The sequence below is a fragment of the Tripterygium wilfordii genome, chromosome 21, assembly GCF_013401445.1.
Source record: "Tripterygium wilfordii isolate XIE 37 chromosome 21, ASM1340144v1, whole genome shotgun sequence".
Taxonomy (NCBI): Eukaryota; Viridiplantae; Streptophyta; class Magnoliopsida; order Celastrales; family Celastraceae; genus Tripterygium; species Tripterygium wilfordii.
Window position 1 is genome coordinate 17,571,818 of NC_052252.1, and position 11,979 is coordinate 17,583,796.

General features: G+C 37.8%; 2 protein-coding genes across 2 annotated transcripts; one reads left to right on the top strand and one right to left on the bottom strand.

Moving 5' to 3' along the window:
* Window positions 1-592: 592 nt before the first annotated feature.
* On the top strand, window positions 593-8,309 carry LOC119989163 (pumilio homolog 4). Its single transcript, XM_038834523.1, has 11 exons — window positions 593-809; window positions 1,462-2,160; window positions 2,854-3,697; window positions 3,819-4,407; window positions 4,495-4,636; window positions 4,718-4,825; window positions 6,295-6,507; window positions 6,593-6,703; window positions 6,872-7,066; window positions 7,503-7,677; window positions 7,767-8,309. Exons 2-11 carry the CDS (start codon window positions 1,501-1,503, stop codon window positions 7,802-7,804), a joined length of 3,075 nt encoding a protein of 1,024 aa, XP_038690451.1. The 5' UTR covers window positions 593-809; window positions 1,462-1,500; the 3' UTR covers window positions 7,805-8,309.
* A 70-nt stretch (window positions 8,310-8,379) lies between these two features.
* LOC119989164 (serine/threonine-protein kinase PCRK1-like) lies at window positions 8,380-11,958 on the bottom strand. The gene is made up of 5 exons (XM_038834524.1): window positions 11,632-11,958; window positions 10,946-11,356; window positions 10,131-10,391; window positions 9,541-9,663; window positions 8,380-9,095 (listed from the first exon to the last, which is right to left on the bottom strand). Exons 2-5 carry the CDS (start codon window positions 11,330-11,332, stop codon window positions 8,574-8,576), a joined length of 1,293 nt encoding a protein of 430 aa, XP_038690452.1. The 5' UTR covers window positions 11,333-11,356; window positions 11,632-11,958; the 3' UTR covers window positions 8,380-8,573.
* Between the last annotated feature and the right edge of the window lie 21 nt (window positions 11,959-11,979).

Consider the following 11,979-nt stretch of genomic DNA (forward strand, 5'->3'; position numbering starts at 1 on the left):
ATATAAATTTATTCTTTAAACATTCGATATGGGTTTAAACTCGGGTTGTTGCTCCTGTGCACAGAAGGTTTTCACCTCAAAACAAGGTTAGTTGGGTCAAACCCCAGCTCGTAATCACAAATATATTATTTCCTGTGAGAATCAAACTCAAGATCTCTTGAGTAAATATAATTTGACTCAAGAGAATTCATCACCTAAACTATCACTCAAGTTATTATTGAAAAACACATTCCCTCAACAAAGCCTTCCTACTTATATTTATTATTTAGGCTAAATAAGTCGTAATTTTCCTTACTAAATTGTGAAATCTAAATATGGTGACTTCTAATTCAGACGAATTTTATTCCTTAAGAATGACATTTATGAAACATTGACCAAATAACAAAGGAAACAAAAATTTGTTCTAATTAATGCATAAATTTCCCCATTAATGGGCCTTTCAGATAATGCCCATCCCTACAAAAGGTTACCCAAACTGGTAGTACATCATAAAACACAGTACGCACGCCCCATGCACGTAAGCGCCGTCCATCACCGTCAATTCCTAATCAGACGCTTCACATCGCACACCTCCTCTTCTCTCTAAATCACAATCTCTCTCTCCTCTCTCTCTCTCTCTCTCTCTCTCGTTTCCTCGTCCCTCTCATCTCTCTCTTTCGTTCATTCGTGAAGAAAAAGAAAATACTACTTGTAAATATATGCATAAATAAACTCGATTTGGAAATAAATATTAACTGAATTCATTAACGCTACCGTGTGGGTTAATCGGCGGTGGAAGTTTCCAACGATCTCTTCCACGTTCGCTGTCTGTAAGTTTTTCCTCTAATTCGTGTTTCTTCTAACAATTTTTCTCCCTAAATTTCGGATCAAGGACGGAATTGAAAACGATGTAGAACGTTAATTCGATTGTTTATGGGTTCTATAACGGCTAGCGTCACATGTCGTTTACTTGTGATTTGAAATTTTGATTGAAAATTGTGTTTTATCGGGTTGGGATGTATAAAGTTTTTTATTTTTGTGTGTACATGTGTCGTTACTGAAATTTGATTGTCTTGGGTTTTCTTGTGGTTCAGTTTAACGAAGCTTATTTCCGTGCTTCCTTGGTGTTGATGCGCTAACTTGTGTAAGAACTAATAACTAGTTGCACTCTGTTTGGGTGACGAGGAAAAAGACTAGAAAAAGTATATTAAAACCAGAATTTTGATATTAACGTGAAGGGGAAAATTCAGAATTTTGTTCAATAATACTGGTTGGACGATTATAGGTGAACTGCATATTGTAGAATGCTGAAAAACTTTAAATTTGGTGTCTATTTATCGTTTGGAATGATTTCATGAACTGTAAGTTTGCAATCAGGGTTTGGGTCTGTGGGTTTTCAACTCTCTTATTAAAAAGGACTGCTTCATGGGTAACATATGACTCTTTGATTTATTATTATATTTGCTATTTTGTTGGTGGTAGATTACAGCTCTTCGGAGGGTCACTGGGAGCAACTTAGATATGCTACCAACCCTGAACAACAGTGTGCAAGCACCTGAGGGAAATTTACAGGATCCTTGGCAGAGTGAGCTTGAATTAATGCTGCAAGTTCAGCGTAATCAACATATTATTGACCGAGAAAGGGATCTTAATATGTTTCGGAGTGGCAGCGCTCCACCCACAGTTGAGGGGTCACTAAATGCAGTGGGTAGTCTCTTTACGAGCACTGACTTTGGAGATATTAATGATATTAGTGGTGCTAGTAATGGTAATAACAATGGAATGTTGACTGATGATGAAATTCGCTCACATCCTGCGTACCTTTCATATTATTATTCACATGAAAACATCAATCCAAGACTACCCCCACCATTGTTATCAAAGGAGGATTGGCGTGTTACGCAAAGGTTTCAGGTTGGTGGGTCTTCATTTGGGGGCATTGAAGAATTGAGGAAGAAAAAATTGTTTGATGAGAGTGATAATTCATCTCTGTTCTCGTTGCAACCAGGACTTTCTGTACAAAAGGCAGAGAATGACTTGTTAGAATTGAGGAATTCTGGTACAAGAAATCTTTCCAGGCAGGTGTCGGCTGAGTGGGTTAACAGAGGCTCCGATAGCTTGATTGGGTCGTCAAGCACCGGGCTAGGTGCTAGAAGGAAGAGTTTTGCTGACATTTTTCAGGTAATTTGTGTAGCAATTTTGCGTTTTTGGCATGTTATGTTCACAATAATTTTTTTTACTGCATTTATGGGGTTAAACATGTCTGTTGACTTTGGGTCCGTTGTTTCTGATAGTGAACTAAGGCATGTACTTAGGCATTTTGAAAGGAGATTGGTGGTTATCAGGAAGATGGAAATGGAGTGTAGATTTACAGAATTTTGTGTACTCTGCGGTTATTATATTCTTAAGGATACATGCATTCTGTGGCTGGCTATTGTGACTTGTGAGCCCTTCAATGGTTAATTGGGTTTTCATTTTATTTTTATTTGGGAAGGATTTTTGAATCTTGTTTCCAACTTTGTTACACTTGGCACTACAATTGCACTTCTCTGTATTTCTTTCTTTTTGTGGAAGAAAGAAATAACTATGAAATTACATGCTTGCTGTGTATAGAAGGCTGATAGTTCAAAAGGAAATGCACATTGCTATGTGCCACTGCTATTGTTTGCTGTTTGCCTTAAAGATTTTAGCTTTCAGAGGTCTTGTTTGTGTATGGCAGATTCTGTACTTAAAATTTTTTATGTGTTGCCTTGTGCTTATGAAACAGTTGATTAAATTTAACATCTTTAGTTACTTAAAAAATTTGTATTGTTTTATGGTTCATATATACCTTTTTTGTTCAAAAAGTGATTGATCTTTTAGCGCGTGTCACAGGAAGGACTTGATCGACCTGCTACCTTATCTGGCCATCTTTCGCGTCCATCAAGTTGCAATGCTTTTGGTGATGGTGTGGAGAAAACTAGCTTATCTGATCCTGACTCGGTAAGGTTATGTAATGGAGTTGAATCTGTGGAACGCTTGCATTCTGGCACCCCTCCTCCTGGTTTTGTGGGAGTTCAAAGTCAGGTTACAACTGCTTCTCATTCTTTCCCATCCGCTGTGGGTGCATCACTGTCAAGGTCTACAACTCCTGAGACTCATTTGGTTGGGAGGGCTCCTGGTTCTGGTCTTCCTCCTGTTGGGAGCCGAGTTGGATTTGTCGAGAAGAAGAATGCATCTAACGTGAATGGCCAAAACGGCCATTCTAGTAGTATGTCTGATCTTACTGATGTTGCAGCTAGATTATCTGGTTTAAACCTGGCCAAAGGTAGATTTGCCGACGAAAATAATCATATGCAGTCTCAGATTAAATTGAATCTGGACAATCAGTCAGATTTTCTGTTAAACATGTCTAATGGGCATAAGCATAATCCACTGCAACAGCTCACAGAGAGCTCCAGTGCAGAAAATCTCTCATTTTCACCCAACTATATTAACTTAGCAAGGAAAAACGGCATTGCACTAAATTTTACTTCTTCTAAAGTAGGTAGTAATAGGCAAGTTAACATTCCTAAAAGAACTTCTTCTTCTGCCAATCTTCGGTTGCCTGGACTTGGACATGAGGAAGGGTCAAATGTTCACCATCAAAATGAGAGAATGGATGTGAGTGGTCATTTATCTGGTGCTTATTCTGTTCACCAGAAAGTGAATTCGGGGGTTAATGATCATCTTGATACAGGTTCTCTCTTTTGTTTCTTCTTGAAATTTTCCTGCTATTTTTGTTATTGCTAATAATTATTAAACAGTCTTTTACATGGTAAATGACGGGATCTTTGATAGTTGACAACTTATTGCCTCAGGTTCAGCTTTGACTGGTACTGGAAATATACAAAATTTGAACATGCTGGGAAATCAAATAGGACCTTATGTTCATTCTCCTGTTTTGGACCCTCATTACATTCAGCAATTGCAGAGAACCCCTGGTTATTCAAGATGTCCCACAGCTAGTCCTAATTACCCTTCCCAGGCGAGGGATTATTTTGGCACATTGAATGGTGACTTGGATGGGCTTCAGAAAGCATACCTCGAGGCATTGCTTGCTCAACAGAAGCAACAATATGAGCTGTCACTATTAGGCCAGTCTGATGGTTTGAATCGTGGATACCATGGGTATCCATCATTTGGTCTTGGCATGCCATATCCAAATAACCCAATGGCAACTTCAGTACGCCTTTCTGCTGCATCTGGAGCCTTTCAGAATGAACGAATTTCTCGCTTTACATCGATGATGAGAAGTTCAATGGGAGGATCTGTTGGGTCCTGGCACTCTGATATTGACATTAATAATGTGGATGGAAGATTTGTATCATCCTTACTGGACGAGTTCAAGAACAACAAAACCAGGTCTTTTGAACTATCAGATATTGTTGGCCATGTTGTTGAATTCAGGTATGCATGAGATTTTTCATTTGGTGGTTATCATACTCTTGTAGTGACTTGAGTTTTTAGTTTTAACATGCCTTTAACAAAATGCAGTGCGGATCAGTATGGTAGTCGTTTTATTCAGCAAAAATTAGAAACTGCTTCAGTGGAAGAAAAGAACGTGATATTTCCTGAGATTATTCCTCATGGCCGTAGTTTGATGACTGATGTCTTTGGAAATTATGTCATTCAGAAAGTATGCACTTCCTAAACTGAAATACTCAACCATCTATTTTTAAAGTGTAGAATTATTTAGTTATCATGCATGAACTTGCAGTTCTTTGAGCATGGTACAGAAAGTCAAAGAACAGAGTTGGCAAGCCAGCTTATAGGTCATGTTTTGCCTCTAAGCCTTCAGATGTATGGTTGCAGAGTAATCCAGAAGGTGATTCTCTAAACTTCTACGTCTTCATCGTATTTTATGTGTTTATACTTTCAATACAATTTTCGTGGTGCAGTTTCACATTTCTGGTCTTGTGAATCTTGTAGAGTGTTTCTTTGACTTCTTTTTTCTTGTGGATGATTGTGGACTCTGACCTGTGATATAAATTCGGTTATGAGAAGGCAAAGCACTAACACTAATTATTACCAACTTTGGAGTGTGTATGTTTATTTTCTTTATTCACTTCTGAATTTTCCTTAATCAGTATTAAAATGCAAGATTCTTGAGACTACACTTCCATCTAAGATTTGATAGTGTGAAAATGCAAAATTCTTGAGACTACACTTCCATCTTAGACTTGATAATGTTCATTAAATTTGAAGCTTCCCTTCACCCAATGAAGAGTCGTTCAACACAATAACCTTTCTTGCTCCAGCCTTTTTAAAGTTTTCTTCCCTTATTAGATTTTGAAGTTGAAGAAAATGGGTAGATAATTCCCATTTTAGCCAACCAATTAAGGCTAATCTATGCTTTGGGTCCGCTGAGCTGGGTTTTTCCATATCATTTTATGGGGCAGAAATCTGAGTTGTTGTCCTCACCGTGGTATTGGAATAAAATATGTAGAAAATAGGCAATTAAGTTAAGGTCTGTTGTTAGATTATCATACTCAAATCCATGTCTAATTCATTTATAGTCCTCTCTGAGATTTGAAGTTTTGGTGTAGCTGTCCGGGGTCAGTCTCCCATTAAACACTAGGAAAGCAAGTGACTTACATCCCGCAGGCTTCATACTCCAGTGCCTGTAATGAGATCATCTAGCTGAGGACTGTCATACAGACTGGTGAAATATACCATAGAATGTGGATTTTGTGTCCTTTATGTCCTGATCTTCAAAATTGATCTGCAGACTCTATTTTTCCCTTGTACCGTGTGGGTATCATTGTTGACTGCATGGAATTCATGTACTAACCGATTTTCCTTCAATTATGGTTTTGTTATTTTTTGTATTTTTTAGTGGAAGGAAGTTCCTTCTTTTGATTAAGTTTGTTAGACTGATAATTTGGTTCCTATGGTTAACCCTCATGCTTTTGTCTTCCATTAATTTCTAGTTGGTTGCAGTCCCCTACTTCTGCATCTGTGAAATTCTGCACTATTTGTTGGCCTACAGAGGACTAGTAGCACCTGTGGATCATGCTATCTACAATCTATTGCCGCTATTTTTACTTGAAGCATTTCTTATCTAGCTGCCCTAACCGATAATTTTAGCAATGGTTTTGAAGAGCATGTTTTTCCCTGCTCTTAACGTTATATATATATATATATATTGAAGAAAGGAAACTTAATGTCTTCTTTTTATGAGCATTCTTTTGACTATGATATGACTTAATCATTAGCTCAAAGGCGTTGATCCTTTCTGTAGAACTTTAGTTATGGTTCTAATTAAAGTTTTGAATGCTCTAAATCTTGAAGCAGGCCTTGGAGGTGGTTGATGTGGATCAGCAGACTCAGATGGTTTCAGAGCTTGATGGTGCAGTGATGAAATGTGTGCGTGATCAGAATGGGAATCATGTTATTCAGAAGTGTATAGAGTGTGTTCCCCTGAATCAAATTCAGTTTATCATCTCGTCTTTTTATGGGCAAGTGGTGCCACTTTCCACACACCCTTATGGGTGCCGCGTGATTCAGGTTAGAAAGTGTTTGGTGAAGCAGTCTATTTGCACAGGAAATTGACCTATATTTATTTAATGATTGTCCCTTTTTATACCCATAGAGAGTCCTGGAACATTGTGATGATTTGAATACACAACAAATTATCATGGGTGAAATCATGCAATCTGTCTGCATTCTGGCACAAGATCAATACGGAAATTATGTCATCCAGGTAATATTATTTATAGTTCTTTTCATTTAGTCCAACAGTTTTTTTTATTCTTTCTTCTATTGGTTGCTTATTCTTTTTTCCCAATTTTAGCTAAAAAGTATGATTACTGTTCATCTATCTTATTCTTCCATCTGTAGTTTTCCTGATGTATATCTTTTTTGTTTGCAGCATGTCCTTGAGCATGGCAAACCACATGAAAGATCTGCTATTATAGCCAAGCTTGCAGGAAATATTATAAAGATGAGTCGGCAGAAGTTTGCTTCCAATGTTGTGGAAAAATGCTTAACTTTTGGTGGCCCTGATGAAAGACAGCTACTGGTGAATGAGATGCTAGGTTCAACTGATGAAAATGAACCCTTGCAGGTTACTGCCTGCCACCTTTACCTTTCTTGAATTCTAGTAAATATATCCTTTTTGAATAGCACAATTTGTTTTGCGTTTACTATGCGAAATATTTTTGTTGTGAAATGCATTAATATTATGAAGTGTTTTCTATTCCATTTTGTGGGGATGACTCTGCACTTTGTAGCTTGCTCTTTCATTAGCCTCAAAGCCATGCTGCATGACAATAAATCTGATGGTCAATATTTTGTGCATTTTGATACTATTTAATGGGATAACAAAACCACCTTTAGTTTTGTTTTTTTTTTTTGAACTTCTCTTTGCCTATAAAATGATGGGAGACTGAAAAAATACAGTGTGAAGACTTTGTTAAGGAGGGATTATCATGGAACTTGCTGTGATTTATTTTTGTAATTTCTTGTTGAAGGATTTGAATTTATTGGCTATAAAATTGCAGGCCATGATGAAAGATCCATTTGGAAATTATGTTGTGCAAAAAGTTCTTGAAACCTGTGATGATCAGAGTCTTGAATTGATTCTTTCCCGCATCAAGGTTCACTTGAATGCCCTTAAGAGGTACACTTATGGTAAACACATTGTTTCTCGCGTTGAGAAGCTCATTGCAACTGGAGGTGAGAAATCCACACAATTCTTGAATAAACTTATTGTTGCTTTGCTTTGTAATCTTTTCCTAATCATCCATACATCTGTTCGTTTTCAGAGAGGCGCATAGGAATGTTAGCCTCATACTCCTCCTAAGAAGTACCAAGCTAGAACCATAAAGTCATGTTTTCTTTGCGATTCACTCAAAGGCGGTTTTTTGAAGACAAACCTTTTTGTACGGCTAACTTGGATGGCGATTTTAGCAAATTCTATCATCCTGGAAATCCATTTTCCACTGAAGGTAGTTGTAAATAAACATGGAAGTAGCAGGTCTGCAGAATAATATATTTTGACAATAATGTTAACTGCACATTCAGCTCTCTATAAAGATCTGATGATGAAGGCTTCACAGCAATGACCACGTTTTAGGCAGACAAGATAAGAGGGTGGGCATTTTATATTTGCCTAGGCTTACTGGGAGTAAATGTAGTGAGGTTTTCAGTCTGTAAAGTGGAATCAACTGTAAATGCTTAATTGCAGTGACACAAGGGGAAGTAGCAAAGTAGTAAGGCCCATATTATGTGAAGTCTTGGAGACTGAAAAGTCTATATGTATATATTCAGAATTTTCTTTCTGAGGTTAACTTATGTGCATACCTGCATATATTTGAGCTCTAAATACTTTTCTTCTCATTATCTACATTTGTATATAGATTTCCGGAATTGAATCTGTGACCTCAAAATAGCATCCCATTCTTGATCTTGATAATGTCTCTACAATTTTTCCTCTGGATACACAAAACAGTGTAGTAATATTTACATTGACAAAGAAGAGAGACTAGTCAGTCTATTGTCCCCTTTGCTCAGGTTGGCTTCTCTATAAAATGTTTTCACAAGCTTGGATTCCATCTTTTCTACATCCGTCTTCATTTCTCTCCGTTGCCGGATCTCCATGTTCGCCATCTAAGCCACCATCTCTCTCCAAGCAATGGATCCAGTAACCTCCTTCTTGTGCCTTCTTTTTCAGTTGTCGTTTTAGAAGCATCTTTTGGAGTGGTGATGTTCTCTACTGGATGTTGGGGGCTTTCAATATCTGTTGCCTCCACAATGTTACTCACCATCTCCAGGACTTCACTCATTTTGGGCCGAGCTTTAGCCTGCCGTGCCAAGCAATGGTTAGCGACAGCTGCAAGCTTTTGAGCAGACTTGATAGAGTAGTTCCCTTCGAGCCTAGGGTCTAAAATCAACTCGAACTTCTTCAGATCAGAGAGGTGTTGTCTGACCCATTTCAGTAGTTTTTGCTCGTTCTTGGGGCGGTTCCGATCCAAAGGACGCCTACCAGTGATTAGTTCGTACAGGAAAACTCCATAGCTCCACACATCACTTTTAGTTGTGAGACGCCCAGTTAGAATGTATTCAGGAGCCGCATATCCAATTGTTCCTACAACCTGCATGAATTGACAAACAATGATCTCTATTTCTAAACCAATGTCTATTTATTGATAATACAAAATCAACAGAACTGATTCAAACTTAGATCATTGATTACAGAGAGACGGAGATAAATAAGAGAAAGGAACTATGAAGTAAATGATGAATGAGTCTTGCATACAAGCGAGGACACCGCAGTCAAATAATAATGATTTTCGCAATCCAAGACGACAGACATCATGCATTGTCTAAAATCATATTCATTGAATCGCTCAGCCAAAATTTTTTATGGGGAACAGTTGCTTACGAATTCAAGCAGATTAAACTTGTAATAATCAAAATTTGTATGCTTAACATTAGTACATCCCATCATGGGTTTTAAGTCAGTACAGAATCGGCAGCAGTCTCAACTCTCAATACACACTTTAAAAGGTGGCAGTTTCGAGTAAAAGTAAGACGTACCGCAGTTGAGACGTGACTTAAGCCATCTGAAGGCCCCAGCCTGGCCAATCCAAAGTCTGACAACTTTGCTTTCCATTGGTCATCCAGAAGTATGTTAGAAGACTTGAAATCTCTAAAGATAATCTGTGCAAGAATTTAATGAACATGAGGGGAAAAAAAATACTTAAGCCTTTATGCTATAACATTATATCAAGAGCATAAATATCAAGTAAGCATATTCCAAAACCAGTGTAAACTTATCGAGGAAGACCCAAGTCTGGAGTCTGGACCCTTTAAGCAGACCTGTAGACTGGAATGACATGGCAGTAAACAAAGGCAAATGTAGACCTTACAGGAATATTTTTGAAAGGCAATTTGAGAATGCCATCTTTTCAGAGAAAGAAGCTTTCAGGAGGTTTTGAGATTCTTAATATAGTAAGAGATGCCACCAAGATTTTCAGAAAACTATTGTGGCAGAAACTCTAGTTTGAACATGAAACCAGAATGCGCAATCTGAGCAGATACTGCTCAATTTTTACTTTTCTGTAACTTAAATGTATAAAAAAAATTCTGACAGCTATGAGGAGCAAGGGCGTTAGGGGTTAGAAAACCTGAAATTCCATCCCTTCATGTAGGTATGTCAAGCCTCGGGCAGCATCCAAGGCGATTTTCATTCTTGTGACCCAAGGAATTGATGTCTGAAACCGACTTGACAAGTGATCCAGCACACTCCTGTTTGGCATATATTCATATATTAGCAGCCGCTGTATTCCTCTTTCATCATCCTCAGCGCAATAGCCAACTAAATTTACTAGATTTGGATGTTTAACAACTCCTAAAACATTTACTTCTGTCACCCACTCCTTGTGTCCCTGTAAACAAAGGTTAAGAAAAATTATTGAATATACAAGATAAACAGTAAACTTCAAAACGCACCACAAAGATGAAAAAGGAAATATTTATGTATATAAGAGGATATACTTTTAAAAGCATAAATGACCACTGATTTTCTCCTCGTTGAATTTGAAAATCCCATTAAAGAAGCAAAAAGTTGTCAACTAAAAGTACTTAAGTTCAGAATCATTAGAATGAAAAATTGTAAGGTATTCATTTCACACAACATATTCATCTCAACTGTCAAGTTCTCACTGTAAAGCGGGTGGCTATTTTTCCTGTAACAACTTCTTACATTCTGTAAGTTATGGGCAAATCCCTTTCTAGTGTCGAGGTAAGGCCGTATGGCCTTCCCCATTCTTGTGTCCACTGCACGAGTCTTGCGTTACCCCAATCTTTTGGATATGTAGACTCTCAATAGATTATGTCTCAGAAATCTTCTGAAGTTAGTTTGCTTTGTTTTCTGTCATTTGCAGCAAAGATTGAGTACTCAAGTACGATGTAACGAAAAGCATAAAAAACATAAACTTGCCTGTAAGCCTCTTTTACTGAGTTGTTTAACAGCAATATCTATTTTTTTGCTTGGATCTTCTGCACTACGGATTACACCCCTATATACACAACCAAATCCACCCTCTCCAATCATGAGGGAACGGCTGAAGTTCTTTGTTGCCGTCTTCAACTCCGAGAATGTGAAGACTCTGAGATTACCGTGTCTTTGAGAATGAAGAGCGACGGAGTTCAAGGTGGACGATTCCATGCTGAAATCTGAGACATTCTGAGAATTGAACTCTGACCCAGATCTCTTCATGTCAAGATCAGTTGATATTGAAGTGGAAGTGGAAGAACGAACAGAGAAAGATTTTGTAGGCTTCTGATCATCATTTTTTTCTCTGTCGGAGAAGTGGAAGCAACCCATAGCCCCAAAGTTCCAAGTTCCTCACTACACACACAATCCACTAGAATCAAAATACTGCTACCGCAGCTAACGATGGAGGTTTCTTCGAACCAAACTTTAGAACTCAGCTCAGTTAAGACAGAAAAATTATAGAAACCATCAAATTATGCATCAAAATGGATAGCAATCAAAATTGCCAGAAACCCAAGTCCTGTTTATAGCATACCAAATGATATCAAACCCCAATTCAAGAACATATAAACATAAAACAGCAACAATTGAGTGACCAAGAATCCAAGAAATGAAGAAGAATCACTTACCCCTTGTACCTAGAAGGAACAAACTTCTTCCTTTCACAGAGTTTCACTCTGAAATTAGCCTTTAAGAGAGACCCAGAATCTAAAAAGGAGATATGATGATGGGAGTATCCAAGGCCACAACGAGCATTCCATGATCTAGGGAAAGTCAATCCGAGGCGGCTGGATTTTAGTTCACCAACGAAAAAACCCATATTTTATGAAAAGAGAGACAGATTGATTAAAGAAATACATAAAAAGTGCAGTGTGAAAAGAGTTCTTCTGGAAAGCGAAAACATGCAGGTGGGTATTGAATTTCTTGGAAAGAAAGATTTTTGGAGTAGGCTAAACTATCAATAATGAATGAGTCAT